The following is a 25,060-nucleotide window of genomic DNA, read 5'->3' on the forward strand; positions in this document are numbered from 1 at the left end:
AGCCTAGTCCGCCAAATGAACTCCATTGACTGTTGGTGTAATTAGACGATTTCGCTTGTCAGTTTTTATATTATTTATTTTTGAAAATTTCCTCTCATAATCTGCATTTTAAATAAGAACTGACAGAGCTGTGAGCGCGAAGTTAGGAAGATTTGTGAACAGCCGTTCAGCATTTTCGTCTTTCACCATTCATTCAATAAGTCACTATTTTTTCGGGTACTACTGTTACAACAGTCTTTTCAGAATGGAAGTATTCATTCAACCGAGTAAATTTTCAACTTGTTCAAAGTTGAACATGACATGGAACTAACTAGCCTAAAAAAAAGCGGAAGGCGGTCCATTATCAAGAAAGGCGGTGTTAAAAGCGGAAAAGCGGTACATCTGGCAACGCTGGTTCCACGCCAAATTTTTTGCAGATTGACAGCGCACCGAGTAGCATAACATTAATAACATAGCATTAACATTCATAAGTGTCGTTTTGATCGAATTGAATAAATGATTTTTCTTTCTTTCTTTGTTATTAAATTCGCCTTGAATTCACAGCTGTCGTGTGAGCTTCTTTCATTTTGTATTTTTATAATTATTCCATTTTTCGTTTTAGAGGCACGAAACACTAAAAATGTTCTGGCCAGATTATATAAACAAGCAAGATGAAGTTAAGAAAGATATATTTATGTGGATTGAATAGGACAAAATAACTTACAACAAATAATATAACTTTATTTAAAATGGACGAGGACAAACGAGCGAATGTCACTACCGCCCACAGAAACACTAGAGGAATGAAGCACATTGCCGGCCCTTTACATAGTAGGTAGTAGCGTAGGGCGTACATTAATTTGAATGAACCTACTACTACCCATGTCGTATCGACCTGCAAACAGCTCATTACACAGTTTATGTTGAAGAAAGTTGTTAGACAACCACACATCCAGTACTGTTAGATGATATGTATTTAAATAAGCAGCGTGCAGTGTGGTTTTACACTTCGGCCGCAGAAAAATGTTAAAACAGATCTTCGGAAAACTCCCGCTTTTTAAATTTCAGGAGGTATGTACGGTATGCAGGTATATACGACAGTTTATGCCAGTTTCGTTGAAATGAAATGTATTTATTGCATCGAATACAGCATAGGTACATTATAGATCTTAAATTTATTTATTTTTATAAGTGAATTTGCCAGAAACTGTCATAACCATAATGTTAACACCAGGAACAGACATAAACTTATGATGCCTACTACTCGGCTAAGTCGAGTTAGTAAGTCTTTTGTGGGGCGATGTATATGCTTTTACAACAAAATCCCAGAAAATGTTCAAAACAAAAGTATAACGTTATTCAAAAGAATTGTTAAAAAACGTTTGTGTGGTAAAGGTTACTATAACATAAATGACTTTCTTAATGATACCACAGATTGGGAATGGAGTGACCGCCCTCAGGCTATTAAATAATAAGTTTAATTGTACAATATTACTTTGTAAACATATTTATTCGATGAAAAAAAGAAGCCCGCTGAGTTTGTTGCGCCCATTCTTCTCAGGTCTGAGGCATTCATTTTGGAATGGGTGGTAGTTTTTGACTTTCAATAAGTGATGTCACATCCTATTTTGAATAAAAATATTTGAATTTGAATTGCAGTGTCTTCGATCGTTGATGTTTTGGGACAGTGGCCATAAACCCGTCTATCCAGTAATCTGGTGATGAATGATTATTGAAATGATTATTTTGTTTTACAAATTTACACGCTTACAACGCTTTTTGCAATAAATGCTTATGTACTCTTGTACCATTTCCCCAGATGAGGAGACCGTCTCTGAGTACTGACGCGACATATCCATGGTACGCCATTAAAGATAACTTATTAGAAGCCATTCTGCTCAGTCTTCTAAGGACATACACAAATCTATCAATTTTAGAGCAATCTTTATCAATATGATCAGAGAGATTAAGGTCCTTATCTGAGATAACACCTAAAAATATAGTACTGTAATTTTTTTCAATATTTATTCCATTATAATTAATATTTAGATCAGTTTGTCTACGTCCTTTTACACAAAATTGCATAAACTTCGTTTTCAATAAATTCATAACTAATTCATTATTATCAAGCCAATTAATAATATTTTTCCAAGAACAGTTAATGTCCGATTCATATTCATTTAAATTATCAGTATTAGAGGACATGAGGATCGATATATCATCAGCAAACATAAAACAACGGTGTTGAGTTATTTTTTCAAAATCATTAATATAAATAATAAACAACAAAGGACCCAAAACAGTTCCCTGAGGAACTCCACTTTTACAGTTGGAATAGGATGACTGATGAGTTATTACTTCTTGCTTTAAGTTTACCACGTTTATTTGCGTACATTGCCGTTGCGTGTAGAAAATTCCTTGAAAACCACTGAGGAAAATGTCACACTTCCAGCTTGTGGATGTGAAGAATGGTGGATTCGGCAGCGGGAATCAGGTAATATAGTTCTTTGGAACACTTCTCTTCGTAAATATAACACCAAGCAATAGAGACATTCATAGAGTACTGGATCCAGATGATATGAGCAGCAGTTGCATGTGGTCAACTGGATTGAAATGATACTGTGTGCACTAGAGGAGATATCAGAGCTATTTATACACTATGGTGTTGTATACTAGGACTCACTGAGCACAAATTCAAGATATATATTAAAGCTTCTTTGACAAAGAAGGCTTACTATAGTATAGTAGTTTATATAGAGGATAATGATGCATGGTTCTTGTCTGATTCTACACAGGCCACCTAAGATATTATATAGTGTATTTCAGTTATTTTCACAGCATCCGGTACTTTACTGTGGGGTCATGCTGCTGTCATTGATATAGTGTTTGACCTGCAAAAGCTGTTCGTGCTATATATCAGCTTGGTTATAGACAGTCTCTCAAAGAAAAATTTAAAGAAATGAATATTATGACTGTTCATTGTCAGTACATTTATGAAAATTTAATATACGTTCAAAAAAATCGTCACCTTTTTGCTCTTTATAGTGATTTTCATTATTATAACACTAGAAATAAGGAAATGCTTGTAACTAATTCTAGTAGGCTTCATAAGATACATAATAGCTTTAAGGGTAAAAAATTTTCTTTTTTAATAAAGTCCCAGCCACTGTTCAGTAATTATCTATAAATAAATTTAGGTATTTTATAAAAAAATGGCCCTGTCGTAAATCCTATTACTCCACAGCGTAATATCTAAGTGATCGCACAGCCTGGGACTAGATTACGATTATTTTATAGCAATAGCAAAGAAAGTACAATATTGTATATTTTTATTAAAAAGAGCGCAAATAAAGAATGCTGGGAGTTTCTTGCGCCGCTTCTTCTCTCTCAGAGCGCCATTTGTTTCCGAAGCGGTAGTAGTATCTAGTATATTAGAAATGACATCAAAAAGAATTCTAAAGGAATCAATTTTGAGAAAATAAATGCCTTTTTTATTTTATAATGTTATTTTAAGTAGACTAAGTTGTTATATGATTTGAAAGATGGGCTGGGAGTTTCTTGTGAGTTCTTCTCCCCATCTCAAAGTCCCTTTATGGTAAATAAATATTACTTATTCTATTATCTGTGACCCTGCACATCATGCAATGCTTAAATGTGGGTTAATGTGGCTTAATAAAACAATTTAATTTGTAACAAAAAATAATTTATTATTTACACATTGTATAAATAAAACAAATAATCTAACTTCATCATATAAAGTATCCTGGAAACAATGTGCTATCAGATAGATAATTAATTCTGATACACATTTGATCACAGTTTCAGAGTCATCCATTACACAAATTAATTTGAAAACAAAATCTATGAACGATGCGCGACTCGAACCCGCGACCTCTCGCGTTCTGTGCGAGCGCTATTCCACTGACCCAACCGTTCGAGTGACGTAAAGTTCATAAATCTTTGTATTATGTAGAGGAGCCAATCTAATTCCTATTCAAGCATTTAAGCAAAAAGCAATCATATATCATGAACTTATTATGTCAAATGTCTTTGTTCAACTCTCAGGTTGTGGCTCCATCTACAGGATCTACTTTACAGGTGATAACCTGCTGACTCGAGATGCCACTTTTTCAAATCTAAACAATTTGTTTATTATGAACCCCCATGTCCTAGTTTGGGGGTCGAGGGTAATTTTAAGCAAAATTGTATTTTTTTTTGCAACAAATAAAGATTTATTATTATTATTATCATCAGGTTGAACTCAAGATTTGAGCAAAGACATATCAAGATTATCAATGATATCTCAGACCAATATCATCTTATTAGTATAGTTTATTACTATTGATGAAGGTTTACCACATTTATCAACAAACCACAACAATTGCACACATTATTTCACAATAGGTACATTGCTATGTTGTGATTTTCGGTGAATAAAAAAAAATATATTTATCATATTCATGCTATAAACAAATCTGTTCCTGATAAGGTTTAAGAATAAACAGATAATTGACCATTTGCATCGACCTTCACATGAGGTAGTGGATAGTACTGCTATGTGGTGCCAACTTTGTATGTTGAATAATCACATAAGTTGCTTATGATTACAGAAATATATTTATTTACAATAAGGGAGTGGCAATAGGAATGACTGAGAAAAAACTGCCATCTTTTAAATCATATAACAACTGAGCCTACTCAATATAATATTATAGAAGTTTAGGTGGCCTGCGCAGAAGTAGTCTACTATCTATCTACTGTAAGCCTTCATTGTCAAAGAAGCTTTAATATATTTCTTGAATTTGTGCTCAGTGAGTTCTAGTATATTATTATATCGTTCATAGCTGAAGAAGGTTGTGAGTGGGAGGGGGGAAGGCTATCTCCGATAGTGTTTATTGATGGCTGGTTGTTTGCATATATCTTATCACTAGACATTGATGTGGGTTCAGATTGTGATGCTCTATACCCAACACATGGTTGATCAATTCTATTCTCCCCAATCATTCCCATTTTTACTTCAAAAATTACATCTAATATTTTTTTCTTTGCAATCAAAAAATGTTTCTCATCTTTTAATGGTCGCAACTCATTTGCAATGTACTCTGCAAATACAGCATATTCATCTTTGGTTGATATTGAAGCTGAGGTCAATACTTCTGGCTTAGAAACATTTCGGTCTGTCACTTTACTATGGGACAGAAGTACATCCAGTTTACTTTCATAATTGTATGCCACATTTGACTTTGTTGTTCTATTTTCATCTCCATTATCAGACTGCAATAAAATGAAAAAAAATAATTTGACGATGGTACAAAATTGGAAAATATACATTTTATTTAGAATCAAAAAGATATAGGTACTTAATCAATACTACATTTTAAAATGTTATAATTACATTGTTTACATGAACATGCATAATATTTAATTATTTTTTATAAAATCATGAAAGAAAATAAGATTGGAAACATGGATATAAGGCACAAACTGGTCTGTATTTATAGTGAATGCTAAAGAAATTAAAAACCCTCATAATTCTATCGTATTTTAGTAATAAAAATGATCGATAAGTAGGAAAACAATATTAGTAAGTAATAAATAGTAGTCAAAGGATGGGTTTAGGCATTCTAGACTTTATTTACTCATTAATTTTACATAGGGCCGTTGCATTTCAGTCACGAATTAAACACTCTATTTGCACAAAAAGCTTGTTCAAATCGATCAATATGGTACTTACCACTTGTACAATTCTATACGGTTTATTCGGATCTTTCAGAAAGTGTAGATATTCGAACGCGTACCAATTACTGACATAGACGTAGCTAGGGTCATCCGCTGTAGTGCGCGATTCCCGAGCGGCCTCTCTGTTATATTGCGTACGAAGATGCTGTATTTTTTTAGTAACATCAAATACACTTATTCCTAATATGTCAGAAATGCCCAGGAGCTCCTCTTTTCGTCTCTGCTTGCTTTTCCTCGAGTCACAAAGTGAAGGATTCCACAAGGATGCATTCAATTGCAATAAGTCGATCAGTTTCAATGTCTTGTCTTTAGTCCACTCCATAATCCACTAGTTTATCAGATTTCTTGGGCTAAATTATAAGATTTTACAATGTTCTACGATCGATCGCTAAACAATTTGCTCGACTTGTTTGTGGGGCTCATTGTCATTCTTGACGTCTGACTTTCAATACCGCGAGTGTCAATTTCAATTTGGTATGACATATAATATGACATTTGGCAGATATAATAAAAGATGCTACTCACAGAGATAAACAAATTATATTATAATTATTCATTATAAGTAATCTTTAATAAAACTTATAGATCTGTAAATAATCACAACTGATGTATTGGCATTGATTTTTATAACCCCGTTCACTGGTATAACTCACAAGATAAATTTTAATAAGATGATGGGGATCATATTGTTCATAGCATGTGGTGCGATAGTAAAATTCTTCTTTAGAAATCAAGTCAATCTACTCTTCGGGACACTCCCTGTGATAAATGTGGAAGGAGACCTACAATAGCTAGGCTTGCACGATTTCGTATCGCCTAAGCAAGGCTCCTGAGATTATTCTGGTGTAGCAGGGGAATGTGGGCGGCGATGATCACTTAAAAGTAAATACGTTCGTTTGTCCACTTCTTCTATATATAAATAATAGTTAAAAAAAACTTAAAACATGCATTTATAGAAACCAAACTAAAATGTACAAAATTATTCGATGTATGAGTTAGTTTGAGACACCAACCAGTTTTATGAAGAATAAAAAATAAATCACTTATCCTGAAGATCCTTGTAAAGAAAATGTGACAGACTATAAATTATTAAATTGATATCCGTCGGTGACCAGCGTGAAGAGGTTCAAATCAATACGTTGTTGTGAAGATTCGAAAATCAAATTCTAAGATTCCGTTTTAAACAAACAGACATTCATATGAAGCAAACAAAGGTGGGATAGACTGTTTATATTATTGTATTGTCATCGGTCCTTGATAAATGTGCAGTTTTAATTCAATCCGACATTTTGTAGGAGGTCAAAATCATCCTCCAAGTTTCCGTTACATACTAACAAAGGTAGGTACGTAGGTACCTATGCCGCTAATAAAAGCGTTACAACAGGGAGTTTTTTAACTTCGGGATGTTGGTTTTACCCCTTTGTTCTAAAATCGAGTTTTTATCAGATCTCGACGTTTTAATTTGCTAGGAAGCTTCCCTGACTTTTCCCGCGATGGTGTCCGTACGTCTGTATGTATGGATGTATGTCGATCGCAATAGGTCACTCTGTAAGGATAGGGGCTTTATTGGTTAAATAAATAAATAAATGTTTTTTTTTATATGAGGGCAAGAGGCTCACGGGATGAGGAGAGGTGAGGCAACCGCCCATGGATATTCGCAACAACAGGTGTGTCAAGAAATGCGTTGCCGGCCTTTAAGGTGGGAGTATGCTTTTTTCTTGAAGGTCGTATCTGTTCGGGAAGACCGCCGCCGGTAGTTGATTCCACAAAGTGGCTGTGCGAGGCAAGAAATTTCTAAATAAACGCGCGATTGTGGAATGCCAGACGTCTACGTGATGCGGATGGTACTTTGCACGTAATGTCCGGTGGTGGAATTCGGCCGCTGGAATCAACCCGAACAGCTCCTCTGAGCACTCCCGTGATAAATACGGTAGAAGATGCAGAGAGAACCCACATCTCTACGCAATGCTAAAGAATCAAGCCGATTGGAGATGATTTGATCGTCCATGATTCGAGTCGCTCTTCGTTTTATGCGGTCAAATGGAGAAGCTGGTACTGGGGAGCACCCGCCCAGAGATGAGAACAGTAACTCCATGTGAGGCCAAATTTGCGTCTTATAAAGTTGCAGGCAGTGGCTTTTAGTGAAGTACTGTCTCGCCTTACTGAGTACACCAAGCTTTTTAGAAGCCAGTTTGGCCTTCTCTTCCAAGTGACCACGGAACTGAACGTCGCTCGATATATCGACGCCAAGTATGCCAATGCAGGCTGTGGCAGTTAGGGGAGTGATCTCGAATCGAGGGGATACGACAAAGGGAGACTTTTTAGTGGTGACAGCACAAACTTGTGTCTTCTTGGGGTTGAATTGGACTTAATTTTGTCGGCCCCATTTCGAGACTTTGCAAAGCATAGTCTCGATTTCAGACACAATTTTTTCCGGTTTTGTTCGACCGGTTTGTTTTTGTTTTTTGTTCCGTTTGTTCTTTTTTTTCCGTTTTTTTCAGTTTGTTGTGGTTCTCGTCGACGCTATCCCGGGACATGTTGGCACGGCCAAGAGATAGAGTAGATTAGTGTACTTCAGTTATTTTCACAGCATCATGACATACGGTATTTTACTATGGGGTCATGCTGCTGACATTGATATAGTGTTTGCTCTGCAAAAGAGAGCTGTTCGTGCTATATATCAGCTTGGTTATGGACAGTCTCTCAAAAAATTTAAAGAAATAAATATTATGACTGTTCATTGTCAGTACATTTATGAAAATTTAATATACGTTCACAAAAATTGTCACCTTTTTGCTCTTAATAGTGATTTTCATTATTATAACACTAGAAATAAGGGATTGCTTGTAGTTATTAGAAATGACATCAAGAAGAATTCTAAAGGAATCAATTTTGAGAAAATAAATGCCTTTTATGATGATACTGATCAGGCTTCCCATGTGCAACATCAAAGGGACCATTGACTGTCAGCACGGAGCGCACGTTTCGTACGGACGTCGTTTATGCAATGCTTTATAAGGTCGGCAACGCTCTTTCGATTCCTCTGATTCCAAAAGAGTGTGGGCGGTGCTTATCACATACTATCAGGTGACCCGAATGCTCGATTGTCCTCATCTACCTTACCATACCTGGTATCTTTGGCATGTGTTGTCAGCACAAGATGTAATATAGACGGTAAGGGAAGATGAAATATCGCTACAACAAAAATATGGACTAAGAAAGCAATAAACAAAAGAGGAATTGTACAAAGCCTGAACAAACAGACGTTGATGTCATTGTCTCACCAAAGTACATAAATCTGTTATAAATACTTTTTAACTTATTGCATGAATATAACATAGGTATCTAAGGTTTATATTGTTACGAGTATCAATATGAAAACCTATTATTCCTTTAGTGTTGCTAGAAAATATTGCTTTTTTTATGAAAATAAGGAACGAGACGAGCAGGATATTCAGCTGATGGTAAGTAATACGCCCTGCCCATTACAATGCAGTGCCGCTCAGGATTCTTGAAAAACCCAATAATTCTGAGCGGCACTACAATTGCGACATAAGACGCATTGAGACATAAGATGTTAAGTCTCATTTGCCCAGTAATTTCACAAGCTACGGCGCCTTTCGGACCGAAATACAATACAACTGCTTACACATTACTGCTTCACGACGGAAGTAGGCGCCGTTGTGGTACCCATAATGTAGCCGGCATCCTGTGGAGCTTCTCACTTGTTAATTACAGGTACTACACGGCACTAATCAAAGTGACACTGATCATTATTATTAAACAATTTGTATCTGTCTGAATAAAAGGCTTCATTATGTAATTATTTCATTTTTGTTCTTCATTTGAAATGATTTGTAAAACAATGAATATGTAAATCTGGATTTAAAAGTATGGCAATGAGTTACTTGCTACTTCTTCTCATCAGCTCAACCCTTTAGGTAGTGATGCAGCGGTAGATTCAATAAGAAACAATATATTTTTTTTGACATTCATTAGTGTCACTTGATTGAACTACATGAATAAAGTGATTTTGATTTGACATTACAAATGAGATATATTAACAAGATATCAACACTAATATAAAGTCTCGTTGTAAATAAAAGTATTAAGTACTAATTAAATTTCATTTATTTACAGAGTATCATAAGTGAGAACTATCACAATATAAAACAAGTGCTCCCTATCAATATACAATATAATATATACACTATTTACAACATTAAATATAAAACTAAAAATGCGTTACAATTAAATAAAGTACATTTAACATAAATGACACTTGAAATCATTGAAACTTGGAATAATAGCTTACCTAATGCAACATTTGACTTAATAATAAAGGAACAATTAGGGTTTAAATAACAATAATGAAAGGGACAAAATATGTTTTTTCTATTTTAATAACTTGTATAGTTTATTTAGATTGTATGCCTTACTATAGGCCCTTTCACAGGACTCTGTGGTTTTGGTTAATACATATTTATAAGCTTTCACTGCTATATTTAACGTTTAAATATGGGGTATACAAACTGAATATTTCATTAAAATTTAGGGTCGGTATTACGGCTGTTCCCAATATACTATCTACAGATAGAGATAAATTACTAACCTTCTACTGTCAGTAATTAGCTGTCAATAATCTGAAGCTGTCCCAATATATCCGATAAGTCATTCTTATCGCCTTATATTGGGACGCGTGAATTGAAATTTCAATAAAAACTTCTACCGCTGGTAAGCTATCATACGTCGTCCCATTGACAGACAGCGTGTACGGATAAGGTGAGTTACCGTCGAAAAGTTTATTGCGACAGAAAAGTCAACGATAGTTACGATTATTATCTCAAGTAAGAGATAGACTGAATATTGGGAACATCCGTTAGTCTCCACAATAATTTAATTTCACACAGATTAGATGGTTGTAATGTTTTATGATATGTACTATAGTATGACTAATTAGTACTATTGTAAGTCTAACAGTTAATAATTATTTTACTCATTAACTGCACCTTATTATTGTTAGGCCTAAAGGAACTCCCAAATACCACTGTAATGTAATTAATTTAACAGCAAATTATATGAATATTCAATGTTATGCTGGATATAGCATCTTAATAATTCACTAATTATTGAGTTTTTTATTGACATATATTCGTACAGTTCATACCCAATATATTTACTAATTACAATAGGGTCAATGCAGGCATTATAAATCTACAATTACTATTTCAAAAATATTTTAATCAAACACGATACTACAATCGCTAATTAAATTTCATAATTTTACGTTTAGCGAAGTCAGTCTGTTGTCGGAATTTCGTCCACTTAATGTTCTATTAATTTGAATAAACGAATATGTCGTTGGGACAATAAACGTCATTAGAAAACAATTTTATCCCACATTAAAATATTAAAAAAGTATTTCAGTAAGGTCAATGTCACAATCACAATAATTTACTGTAAAAAGTTTACTGTACTGCATGTACCCTACTATATTGAAATACATATTTGTAAATAAACTAGTATGTACCATAATAAAACCTTAATTCATAAACAAAGGACCACAATTAATTAATATTAACACCAATTTATTGAAGTTGTGGCACTTACGATATAAATGTATTAAACTCAAATAAAACTAAGTTTATATTGTGCAGATAAGTATCACTGCTGAGGATTTAATTTGCTGACTGTGTCATATGTATGTTTGTATGAAAAAATAAAAATAAATTTAACCATAACAGACCAATAACATAACAAAATAATTAAAACAAATTCATCATAAATATAAATAATTAATATTTACACATAAAATAAGACTAAAATAATTATAAACTGGAGCTTAACTTATTTTGTCTGGATTAATGTTATAACTTAGATATATATATGACATTTTGAAGAAAACAAGTGTTTATTATAAGTTGATATTCAATATTAATTATACATATGCTTCTTAATTATGATATTAACACTATAAATTTAATTCATCTCTCTGTTTCTGGAAAATCATTCATATATATATATATATATATATCAATAATCGTTAATTTGCATAAATACAGTGAAAAAATGAATTGTATGATTTGCCAAAAAGTGTTTGAACCGTTAATATGAAAAGAAAACGTTTTTCTTTATCTGTTCAACTCAATTGTTTAAATGCTATATGTTCAGAGATTCTTTTTATAAGACAAGTACATTTAGAGTATATAAATTAATGACATGCCTTTAAATAAATACGCTAAAGTTATGATGTCAGGAGTGACACCGGGATCTGAACAGGTACCTGGCAGGAGCGAGCACCGGCTCACCGCTAATAATAGTTCAACAAACAATAGACCATCTATATTTAACAATTGACAATAAGTCGTCATATTTACAATGGCCGCTTCCACAGGCCGCGGCGCACGGTTCGGTCACATCACATTTCATCGAATAAATACACGCTAGATAATGTCCCGTCGTCGCAGAGCCGCGGGACGCGTGACGTCTTACGTGACGTCGAGAGGCCTGCCCTCGCGAGTCTTGAAGAAGCCGTCCTGCGTCCTGCACTCGCGGATCGTCACGGTCTGCAGGTTGACGGTCACGTCCGTGATGAAGATCTGGTCGGCCACCGGCGACCGCGACGACCAGTAGGCGGCCGGGCGCCGCGCGGGCGCCGGCGGCGGCGGGGGCGGCGCCGCGGGGGCCCCGGGCCGCGCGGGGGCCTCGGGCCGCGCGGGGGCCTCGGGGCGCGCGCCGCGGGGCTCGGCGGGGGCGGCGGCGGCGGGCTGCGAGTCGGTGCGGCGCTCCCGCTCCGGAGGAGTGTGGGCGTCCGCTTGCTCCGGCGAGTGCGGCCCGCGGCGGGGCCCCGTGCGGGGCGCGGCGGCCTCGGCGGCGGGGGACGCGGGCGCCGGGGCCCCGCCGGGCTGCGCGGCGGCCGGCGGCCCGTGCGGGTGGCTCCGACTGCCGTTCACTTTGATAGAGTCGTGCCGGTGCGCGGGCGGGCTCATGGTGATGGTGACCCCGATCTTGCCCGACTCCTTCGACAGCACCTCGGCCTTCCGCTTGCCCGGCGGCGGGGGCCCCTCCTCGGAGCCGCTCCGCGCGCGCTCCGCGGGCGAATGCTCGCGCTCCCTCTTGCGGCCCTGGCGCCTCGAGTCCTCTCCCCGCTCGAAGCTCTGGATGAGCCTCGGATCGAGGATGTTCTCCTCGGGCTCCCAGGTGTTGTGCTTCGGCTTCCACCCTTTCCATTTGACGTAGTACTCGACTTTGTTCTGAAAATGAGAAACGTTGTTGTTACTGGTTGTTTCGTGTAGTGAGTCGCGCGGCCGGGCCGGGACTGACCGACACCCAGGGGTCACCGGTGGAAGTATTGTCGGGAGGGGGAGGGGGAGGGCGACCCGACACGCAGCCCCGCAGATTAATTTGCGATTCATAAACCGTGAGCAAGTTTGGTAGGTGCGTCATTACCGACCACTACTGAAAGCGTTTTACTTGGAAGGGTTCCGCACAGTCAAGTACCAGACCGAACCAACAATACGATACATATTATATTAGACGAATTCAGAGAATACAATTAAAATTTATTAAGTATTTATATTTCCGACTCAAAAATTATTTTAAATCTCAAAACTATTATAATTTTTGCATACGATTTCATATACTTCGTCTCTCCATGAGAAAAGGATAGCAGATATATCTTTCCACTTGAAAATTACTTACAATTTAATTGTATAAACTGTAACTGTATAATTTGATAAACTGTAACGAGCTATTAAGATCAATAAAATTAAATATTCCTGTTAGTCTTTTGCGTTTCAATCCTTTTACACACATACACCATTAGTTTAATCCAAATACAGGCAAAATTCTTACCTACTTGTGGCGAGTGAGCAGAACTTTAATAAAATTAATAAGCGAGTAAGCATTAATCTATTCTGCGCAAACGTAATATCGGACAAACACATGTTGACTAAATATTTTAAACTAATAATTTGCTATCCGTGAGGACTTTCGACGTTTTCTTACAATTAGATTATTATTTACAATTATAGTAGGTACACTGTTGGTCTTCGTATATGAATTAAAAAAAAAGAATAAATAGTGGTGAGATTTTAAGCTGAACGATCGAAAATGGTAACCCTATTGTGTGTAAGGATATGTTTAGTAAAATTATAATTATCCAAAAAATAAACAAATCATAAAACTAAGATCTAAGCGGAATTTATTTAGACTCGAGAAGGCTCACAACATTTGGATGGCTATCCGCAAAATAACACCCGTAATTCTTTAAAACCAAAAAATAGACTATACCTAGTAGTTAAGGACCTAGATAGGAAAGACTTTACCAGTAAAAATGTAGTGTATACAGTAATTCTGGGCAGATGGCATGTTAAGTGGCATCATAAACCCGCAGCACAGCAATGTGATCCAGTCTGGGATATAAAAGTCAGCGACTACCAACTGAGACGCGAACCTGACATTTTGAGTTTTATGGCAATATTATCCCAGACTAATACTACTCACTCTGAACATAGCCCTACATAAATATAAATATTTTTCATGTTTCATTTAAGTACGGAACCCTCGATACGGCCGCGGCGGTTTAATACCAAGATAACATGAGTTGAGAGCGCGTGTATATCGCGGTAGGTTCGCACCTGCCGCTCACAGCTGTCACCGTATCTCCCCCGGGATCAAATCCACCCCCCGCCGTACCCACGAACCGTACACACTTCAAGTTGCCAGTGTGCATGCAAGATATCCAACGAAGAGACAAGCGGTTTATTGTAAGTAGGTATACGTTCACTGTCAAATTTATCGGTTGCTTTTTTAATTTGTTACTTCGGAACTCAGTCATTTAGAATTTTTTCACTTTGAAATGGAATATCTACTTCTGTAAAGGTCCAGGGAAATAAGAACCTTACATTAGATAAACATTTACACAAAGTATGTACCTATGCAACGAATTTTGTAATTTTATGTTTAAATTGGCACCAACTTCAAAAAATTATACAATTTTAATTTTCAGTTAATTTTGCTGAGTTACCTACCCCCATAATACTATGATATCACTCGGTGCACAACATTAGCGTGTTCCAGTACTGCAAATATTTATAAAGTTCAAATAAATATTCCCAAATAAGTCCAATATCGTAAATAGGTAAGGCTGCCTCATGGTTATGTTGATAATAACCGCGCGATTCACAAGTCACCTTTCTTTCTTCGTATCTTTTCGTTTCTTTCCTTTTAACGGCTTTGTGTGGGTTTAGCTACTAGGTATAGTATTCCCGAACCATCTTACAGTCATTTTGTAGATTCAATCGCAATGTTGACTCACAGAGTTAATTGGATCCATTACCTGCTATTGTCTTCTTAATAATTGGTCTATCAAACGTTTGGAGTTCTTCTTTCAAACTACCTTTGGTATCACGCATTGGACTTTTTTAGATACGTGGGTAACACTGAAAATGTTTAGAACTGGCCAGTTATAAACATTGGTAATGAAAACTTTTTTTGAATTTCAACTTTAGAACTCTTTGGTAACCTAATGTAGTATATTGCATTCATTTGTCGTTTGTTTTTGTGAATTGGCGGCAAATCTAAAACTCTTATTAACGTGAAAATGAACCTAACGCGAGAAAATTTTCGGTCAATGATTTATTATGACTTTCGTTGTGGGCTTAATCAACAACAAAACTATGATAGGCTGCGATTAGCATTTCTTAATGAAGCCCCATCTCGTGCCACTATTTACATATGGTTTAACGCGTTTAAGCGTGGACATAGAAATCTCAGTGCTGTGCAACATCAGTGCTGTGCGACGCATGATAGAGGAAGATAAGAGAGTGACCTATCAGCAGATACGGGCAAACCTAGGCATTGGTATGAGTCAAGTTCAAAAAATATTACACGAACATTTAGGCGTCAGGAAGCTTTGTACCAGATGGATTCCCCATACTTTAACCGACGACCAGAAACACCTTTGCACCGTACTGGTGTCGCCAAATGTTAGATAAGTTCAACGGCGGTGACTCAAATGCTGTATTTGTCATCGTCACAGGTGATGAAAGCTGGATGTGTTGCTACGAACTCGAAACCAAAAGTCAATCAGCTCAGTGGGTGTTTCCTTTCGAGGATCGGCCAACTAAGGTAAAGAAAGGAAGAAGTCAAGGAAAAAAGATGATTGCCTCATTCTTTGGTCGGAAAGGTAATTTCGCGACAGCTGTGCTAGAAGATGGAAGGACAGTTACTGCAGACTGGTATGTCAATCTCTGTTTTCCTGTTGTCTTGGAAAAAATTCGACAGCAGCGCCCTCGAAGCAGGATCCTCCTTCACGACGGCAATGCTTCAGCGCACTCCGCAAAACGGACTGTTGAATATTTGACTATGGCAGGTGTCGAGATAATGAGTCATCCGCCATACAGTCTTGACCTGGCGCCCTGTGACTTTTATGATTACCAAGAACTAAAGATAAAATTTGAGCCCTGAAGATGCAGTGAAAGGTGAAGTGCTACGAAAATGCCATAGAAGAGACCTCTAAGGATGAATGAGCCCACTGTTTTTCTCAGTGGTTCCATTGAATGCGACGATGTGTAGAGAGAAACGGAGATAGCTTCGAAAAACATTATTTCAAATACAGAATAATTCTATTATTGTACATCATCCACAAAATACATTGTTCCGGTAATAAATCAAACCAAGTGCCTTTATCGGGCTCTGGTAGCCCGAGCCGACACCTGTGGCGACTTCATTAAGTCCCACGAGAGCACGCGGGCCCGTCGTCAATATTTATTGCCAGCCTTTCACTTTGTTCCCGTCTCCCCTTTACAGTACTACACACCCTACTGCATTACGTTAGAGTTCGTTTTCGCTTGCAATAGAACGCTTATAGGGCGTTCCTGAACTCGGACAAACGTTGGAAGCCTGTCGTCTTATTGGTTTTAGTGTTGAAGGGTGAGTTGAACCTCGGTCGTGCACGTGGCTTTGTTGTGATGTCCGGATAGTTCTGGAGTTCATATTACTGGACTGATATTTGACAATATAGGTGAAATTAGTGAAAAAGGTGACAAGCGCAGTTGTAGCGCCGCTCAGAATTTTCGGGTATTTCAAGACTCCTGAGCGGCACTGCATTATAGTGGGCAGGACGTATCAATTACCATCAACTGAACGTCCCGCTCGTCTCGACCTTTATTTTCATTTAAAAAAAATGTAGGTATATGTCAACGAAGAGCGGCTCGAATCATCGACGATCAAGTCATCTCCGATCGGCTTGATTCTTTGACGTTGCGTGGAGATGAGATGTGGGTTCTCTCTGCATCATATACCGCACACATCACGGAGAGTGCTAAGAGGTATTCGAGATTATATCAGCAGCCTAATTCCACCAGCGGACACGTCGACCTAAATGCCAATTCCATCCGCACCATGTTGACATCAGATATTCTACAACCGCGCGTTTTGCTTGAAATTTCTTGCCTCGCACAGCCACTTTGTGGAATCATCTACTGGCTGCTGGTTTCCCGAACCCATACGATTTAGAGACCTTCAAGATTAGAGCATACTCCCATTTTAAAGTCCTACAACGCATCTCTTGAAATCCTCATCACGTGAGCCTCTTGCCTGTTTGCCCCCTCTAATATAAAAAAGAGTCCTATTCTTACGACTTTTATTCAAATTTAAATAGTTTTAGGATTTCAAATACCATTCGATAAATTATGCCTTAGTCCTGAGCAGAACGGGCGCATTAAGAAAATCATTGTTATAATTGTAACATTTACCATACAAACGTTATTTTTAATTATTTTTAATTTCGTTATACACATTCTCTGGGATCCTGTTTTAAAAGCATCGAGTAGTAGGCATAACAAGTTTATGTATGTTCCTAGTGTTACCTTTATGATTAACACAGTTTCTAGAATGTTCGTTAATGAGCCTATGTACCTATCTACATTACATTATTTGGAATATATTGAGAGGCAACAGCTAAAATGTTTAAGTTTTTAAAATTTATACTTAGGTTATGAGTAGCGCGAATAGACCACTTTTGCAGTAGGTAGGTACTTAGTAAGTAGGTACACTAAAATATGTGGTATTAATCTCAAGCTGCATTGCTTGATAATAACATAATATCTATCTTCACTAGAACAATTATGTTTTACGGTAGGTACTACCGCGCCGTATCTATGTAAGTAGGTAAATAATTGTCTAATCTTTTTAACCATGTAAGCTGCAGAACTAAGCCTATTATTAGTCAATCCTTCAATATAGAGACCCCCAACGAAGCTAGCCCCCAAGGAATGTATTTCGTGAAACAAGTTACGTATTCCTAGGAGTATAACAGTATATATCTAGATAAAATACAAGTATTAAGTGCATTGAGTTAAGTAAGTTTGAATCAGGGAACAAGCTTGATGATAGATAAACAAAAAAGTAAAAAAAAAGTTAAATAATTAACAATAGAACATAGGCACGCAATCTATTGGTAATAATAAAACAAAACAATAATAATATACTTTCCCGGACAATGATAGCATATCCGCCGACAGACACCGAACAAAAACTCCAAGCGTCAAAAAAATAAAGATCAAAGGGACGCATGAACGGCGTTAGTGTGGCGGTCGCCGCGCGCTCATTGGTCGGCGGGCGGGGGGCGGCGGGAGGAGGGGAGGGGCGCCCCGCCCCCCGCCTCGTCGCACTCCACCCCCGCGGGCCCGCGGCCGGGTTACTACAAAAGTAATGCCGCTAACTAAGTCTCTCCGAGACTGGGATAAAGTCGAGTTTCGTTTGACCGGGAGGCGGAAACAAGTTGGCCTCGTGAATGGCAGTAATTGTGCCATGGGCGGACCACTCGCTGAGAGTATAGCCTCTGTCACAGACACCACTTACAACCGATCGGAACTTGTGTAATTAACGCTTTTAACACAATTGATTTATACATTTCAACATTTTGTGCAATCATATTCGTACTCGACTTCGATAGATTTATCTTAGGTATTTTATCAATAGTTACCTAGTATACTTAACATGTTTCGAGTGACAGCAATTTATTGACCTCCTCAACAAAACCTTTAATATAAAAAAAATTAAGATCTGGTAATTAGTTTATCACGCGGGGAAAAATCTGACGGAACCACAAAGTATTGCAACTGTTTTCTAACCATCTTCTATGTTTGCTTGCTTGTGCTTCAAATAGATCAGAAATAACCCTAACACAAATTTAATATCGATAAATCTAATGATAGATATCTTGGAGACACGACAGCCACCTTATATCCGGAATATTAGCGCCACACTTTCGGCAGAAGCATGTTTTTCCGTCGCACATTCGGCAGATGATAATACTTCTCCACTCGATTAGAAACACACCACAATATACGAAATTGTGTTTAATAATTCTATACAGAGAATAATCATGTGAAGAAAATCGCTTTTGCAAATGAGATTTTTGTAAATAGTTACAAAATCTGAACACCTTCCTATCTGACCGCGGATCTTTACAACTGGAAGTCGTAAAATGCTAAAACTGTTTCTAAGCTGCAGAAATGACTACTTCAGTATTGTCTCCTGGTACTGTTTTTATAGTGAGAAGACTGTAATTTTCAGAAGTAGTTAACAGGCAGTTAAGCCGCAATAGTGTTGAAATAGCTATTGTTATTCCTTTTATTGAGAGCTCAACGTCATTTAAGGGGAGTCTGGCCTTAGCTTGAAGGTCTCTAACGGCCGTTACCAATATTCAGTCTATCTCTTCCTTTAGGTAAAAATCGTAACTATCGGTGACTTTTCTGTTCCAATAAACTTATCAACGGTAACTCACCTTATCCGTACATGCTGTCTGTCAATGGGACGACATATAGCTTACCAGCGATAGAAGTTTGTATGGAACTTGCAATTCACGCGTCCCAATATAAGGCGATAAGATTAACTTATCGGGTATATTGGGACAGCTTCAGGTTATTGACAGCTAATTACTGACAAAGCTAGCTACCGAAGAAGCTAGTTATTTATCTCTATCTGTAGATATATATTAGGAACGGCCGTAAGTCGTATCGGTTCGGCAATATCAATCGGCAATTCAGCTGACAATTGATAACACAAAGGGGCTGTGCGGAGCAGTTTCTTGCGAGACGAGCGGTTGTGGAATACCAGACACATAGTGCCAGGTCTAGTTATGCCTGTGCTAGTTATTAGGTACTAATTGTTACAGTAATAACGATCTTCATGTTCACGAAGTATCCTTACACAAACAATGAATTTAGGCTCTCAAGGTTAAAGGCATTCAATATACGACAATTTATATTTAAACACGACTCATATATTGGATGCAGCATCTTACAAACTAATCTGTTATGTATATATTACAGCCATTGTAAAATACTCTATTGAAAAGAATGACTGTTGAGAATCTTATATTATCTCACGAGCTCAACTTTTTACGAACATAATATGGTAAACTCAGTAAGTGAAAACAAATATTTGTAGTGACGATTTAAAAGCGCTTAGTTTAAGCCTAATTGAATAAAGTTTATTTGACTTTGACTATATCTCAAGGTGACAAGCGTAATTGTAGTGCCGCTCAGAATCCGGCAGTGAAATTTAGCTGCCGGTACTTGAACAACTCATGCAAACACACCCCTCTAATGAGTCGCCAATGCATCAATCATGCTGATCCGAGATGAACTGATGGTCGATGATTGAAACCGTGGTTCTTCCTAGTACCCAGTTCTTTCAATGGTTACAGCTACATAGACAACATCAGAGCCCGAAATTCATGTTTCTTACAGTTAAAGAATTTCGCTATCTATCTAAGTATATATATAAAAATTAATTGCTGTTCGTTAGTCTCGCTAAAACTCGAGAACGGCTGGACCGATTTGGCTAATAAAGTGTTCGGAATGAAATAAAAACAACAAATTTGTTTTTCTTTTGATGTGTCCCCCGTCGTCCGATATTTGTTTTGTATGGACATATTTTCTATGAGAGAATTTATTGACGCACGGTTTGACAGTTCGGCTGTGAAACAATCTCATTACAACAACAGGGAGCATATTTTACGAAATAATTCCAGATGTTATGATATATTATTGACAAATTCATATAAAAACATTATTTTATTTATTATATACAGAACAACGTCTGTCGGGTCAACTAGTTTTTTATATATATCTTGTATGAACCTCAAGTTATCAAACCGCAACTCGGAATGATGTCTACTGACTTAAGTACAATTACTAAATCTTTTTTCAGAGTCATTAACTTAATAGATCATTATTTATACTTCATTACCAAGTCTTCGTTATAATTAATTACTGGTTAGAGTTTGTTAAACAACGTTTTAATTACTACTAAGATGGACTACCAGTGTTACTATAATTATTGCTTCGTCCAACTTTTTGTACTTATTACCTACTGGTACTTATTTGAACACGATATAAGTCAGCTCCACGACTTGATCGATGATAACTTTGGGTCCTTATCTTAGGGATCTTTGTTTTTTTTAAACAATACAGCCCTTGTATTTTCTAATAATGTACCTAGCTTTTAACTGAAATAATTTCAATGTAAAATAGTATTTGAGTTAAGATACTTATTCATTTTAGATAGGATAGATAAGCCTTATGTATATCTCAAATTTGATGTAGTATAAATTTAACTTACATTTCAGCATATGTAGGTGTCTACTGCCTTCACTCTTAAGAGATGTTATCTATGATCTGAGGATTATGTTCCCCTATATATACCTAATTCAACATGATGACGGTAGTCTTTTTTCTGGTTGGTTTGGTAGCGTTGTGTTCTTTAGTAGCTAACGGCCGTTTCCAATATTGAAATATCTACAGATAGAAATAAATTACTACCTTCTACTGTCAGTAATTAGCTCCCCAATACACCCGATAAGTCATTCTTATCGTGAATTGCAATTTCCATACAAACTTCTATCGCTGGTTAGCTATATGTCGTCCCATTGACAGACAGGGTGTACGGATAAGGTGAGTTACCGTCGATAAGTTTATTAGGACAGAAAATTCAACGATAGTTACGATTTTTATCTCTGGTAAGAGATAGACAGAATATTGGAAACGGCCGTAAGAGTTTTTAGCGCACGGAAATACTAGACATAGCAAATATCCAAACATCAATAGATATACTGATCCTTACATATATCTTGTGATAAACCTTTAAGAATGTAATTGCATCGGAACTATTATTACTTGTATATATTCTTTGCCATTATTACTTAAATTACAAAAATCGCGACAAACCTAGTACTTTACAGGGCTAGTACAGGGCTTTTTTTGACTAAATACTGACGTTTAATCAGATTTTATAAAAATAGCAAAAGGTAAGTTTTAGATCTGTCTGGCGATCAAGTTATACTTAACTACCTATCGAGATCTCGATGTCGTTCATCAAATTAGGTTATAATGTAACAAGTCGTACCGGAGTGTTGTCGACCGCAGGATGAGAGGTTAGCACGACGGGTGGTGGGATGTATCCGGTATCGCTTCAGCAGATTCACCGTATCGGGGACTTTAAGCCATTCAATTATTTTAATACATAGGCTGCACTAATAGTATCGGGAATGGAATATTTCCACTGTTCCTGTCATATTAAAATCTTTTTAATTGAAAACTCCTTGGTTTTATATATCGAATACCATTTATAAAAAAAGATTCTCGGTCTTGTCACAAGGTCTTGTCAAACTTGTTTATTCGTTGAGAAAATGGAATTGACTCGAGAAAATTCTAGAGCCATGATTTATTATGACTTTCGAAGTGGTTTAACACAAAAACAGTGTGTTGACCGGATGATTTCTGAATTTGGTGATAAAGCCCTATACAAAACCACAATTTATCGCTGGTTTGCTGAATTTCCACGTGGACGTGTCAAGCTCAGTGATGATCCCCGTCAAGGTCGTCAAACTGCAGTCACCAACGAAAACGTTGATGCTGTGCGTAAGCTGATTGAGGAAGATCGACATGTGACATACCGCGAAATTCAGGCAACTTTAGACTTTGGCATGAGTAAAATACAAATAATCTTGCATGAACTAAACTTTAGGTGTAAAAAAGTTGTTTTCCCGATGGAAAAATGTGTCAAATTTCGCGGAGAATACTTCGAAAAGCAATAAAGACATTTTTAAATAGTAATGTTGTGGCACTTCCTTGATTCCCGAAATTTTCAGTGCCGCCCTCGTAGTTTGGTACGGCAAAAGACTTTTATCATTATAAAAACTTTTCGTACTTAATTAGAAATATTATTGATTGGATGGACTAGGGTATCATAAAGAGTATGGATATGATCAAAGTTTTTTTCTCTCATAATAATGGTATGATTTTGCCGTCTTTATATTTATGGTGTAGGTATATATATGAGACAAATCTTTATCATTGTGGTTTTATTAAATATCCGATTCTGATTTTTTTTGATATTATGAACTAATTTCGTCCCTTAAAACTTAAGAGAGTAAGGTATCTCGAATTAGGAAGAATACTGATTTTGCTTAATTTATTTTCAATAATTATAAGTATATATGTTTCATGAATTATCAATACAGGTAGATACTATGGTTTGGGCACAACAAGAGAGAAGAAGAACGATTGTTAAAGAAAATACTTATCAAAACAACAGGTCTGGTTAGATCTAGGCTCAATAAAATTAATATTGAAATTACTATCTAGGGAATTCCAGCGAGGGTGCTTGATGAGACTGACGATTTCAGTAAAGCTAAAAATTCACGTAAGAACCGTGATGCCTGATTCTCCTTTCGCCTACTCCTGCAGGGAAAAGAAGATAAGTAAACTATTGTGATTTGATAGTTGATGACCCGAAAATAAACACGATAGACCATAAATAAAAGTTTTTCCATTCCATTAGTGTTAAGACACAAAGAGTGCAAAGCCCATTATTACAGGAATATCGCGAGAGCCTTTTATCCGAGTGTCGAGTCAGCTAGAGGGCTCGGAGGGCGAGGGTCCAGGGTGGGGCAGGATTAATGTCGGGAGCGGCGTAGTCCGCGGGGAGCGATCAGATGTTTACCCGGACCGCTCGCAAATTGCCGGGAGCCGCCGGGAGCACTTGGCGCACTAATTAGTTCGCTGTGCGTCCGTCCATGTATCTATAATAACAAGTACTCTAGCGGGGATCTTATCTTGATCTATACAGCTACTAAGTACTTCATTTATCTGTACGGTGCCTGTTATTTTATTAATCTTATCCAATAAATTCCAATCAAAGTGACAAAGGTGAGATTATGAACAATCTGTTAGAATTATACGCAGAACCTTTATATGTATCAAAAGTAGAATAAATTTATCATTGTATAACACTTACCCGATTGAAAACAAATGAAATCTGACTATTTTAGACGAAATATTACTGTTTACAACTATTTCACTCTTTGTTGTCAAAATAAATAATGCAGTCATGTACTTTACTTGATCGACGTGTCACCACTGGTGGTCGTGCGATAAGTTCTTCTCTGTCGACGCTTTCTTTTCGATGTTTGATGTTTCTGCGTGCGGTGTATAGTTTCCGAGATATTTTGATTGCCCAACTAGCCCCGCCCTACCCTACCGACGAAGCTCTGAGAAGGCCACAAGACAGAAGCGATGAGCGCAGGGTAGGATCGACTGGGCAGATAAAAAGCAGTAGTAGTTAATATTAGTAGGAATGTTAACATTTAAATTAAATGAAAGGTCGTCAAGTGCGACCTGGCTGTTTTGGCTTTAGTTCCTAAATCTTCCCAGTTTCGAAGTTAAAATGAATACGTCGAGGCGCATTATTATCTCGTGAGCATGGATGGTCACCTACTAATCCAGTGAGTCCTATCCCTCATTCTTTGGATTTCATAAAGTTACAGTTAAAAATAAGCAACAGGAAAATGAGATCTATAGCGAAGGCAGCAAGGAACAAAATGGCGTGACAGAAATAACAATGAATGTTGTGGCTGAGTGAATGAAGACGAAACATTGCGTTACTCAATGTCTATATGTGGTAACTGGTCTCACAACAACTGAATGTACCATCTATTTTTAACTACTAAGAGTTAACACCTTACGTATATAATATTATGTCAGCCTAGGAGACGGTTGCTCGCACAAGAAATAAACCTTCAAATAATTTTCAACCATTTTTTTTTTTGTAATGGAATAGGAGGACAAATGAGCGTACGGGTCACCTGGTGTTAAGTGATCACCGCCGCCCACACTCTCCTGCAACACCAGAGGAATCACAAGAGCGCCACCGTGTTTATTTTGACCATTGTAATAACTAACACAGTTTGAAAATTCAATTAATAGTTATTTATGCAACTGTTGTGTAATAAGGGGTATTACAACACGAATGTGATAATAGTATCACA

The 25,060-nt window shown here is 37.2% G+C and overlaps 2 protein-coding genes across 3 annotated transcripts in view; both read right to left on the reverse strand.

Annotated features, from left to right (window-relative positions):
- Nucleotides 1–2,286: 2,286 nt before the first annotated feature.
- On the reverse strand, nt 2,287–6,123 carry LOC126966537 (uncharacterized). 2 transcript variants are annotated; one of them, XR_007729742.1, is made up of 3 exons: nt 5,714–6,123; nt 3,906–5,253; nt 2,287–3,871 (listed from the first exon to the last, which is right to left on the reverse strand). XR_007729742.1 is itself a non-coding variant. In XM_050810671.1 (2 exons), exons 1-2 carry the CDS (start codon nt 6,038–6,040, stop codon nt 4,798–4,800), a joined length of 783 nt encoding a protein of 260 aa, XP_050666628.1. In that variant the 5' UTR covers nt 6,041–6,123; the 3' UTR covers nt 2,290–4,797. The 2 variants fall into 2 exon arrangements, 1 of the variants encoding a protein (XP_050666628.1); XM_050810671.1 differs by having other exon boundaries at nt 2,290–5,253.
- A 3,708-nt stretch (nt 6,124–9,831) lies between these two features.
- LOC126966534 (polycomb group protein Pc) overlaps nt 9,832–25,060 on the reverse strand; it is a 43,386-nt gene continuing 28,157 nt past the window's right edge. The window contains exon 3 of the mRNA XM_050810666.1: nt 9,832–12,971. Coding sequence (XP_050666623.1) covers nt 12,207–12,971 — 765 coding nt within the window. The 3' untranslated portion in view covers nt 9,832–12,206. The remainder of the gene's footprint in view (nt 12,972–25,060) is intronic.

This window comes from Leptidea sinapis, chromosome 10, assembly GCF_905404315.1.
Source record: "Leptidea sinapis chromosome 10, ilLepSina1.1, whole genome shotgun sequence".
NCBI classification, from domain to species: domain Eukaryota; kingdom Metazoa; phylum Arthropoda; class Insecta; order Lepidoptera; family Pieridae; genus Leptidea; species Leptidea sinapis.

What these genes read in the sequence shown, in the direction of transcription:
- LOC126966537 (XM_050810671.1), bottom strand. Translation starts at nt 6,040, where the DNA reads ATGGAGTGGACTAAAGACAAGACATTGAAACTGATCGACTTATTGCAA. An exon ending in CGTATAGAATTGTACAAGTG is followed by an intron (nt 5,254 to 5,713) that starts GTAAGTACCATA and finishes ATTTTATTGCAG; the next exon opens with TCTGATAATGGAGATGAAAA.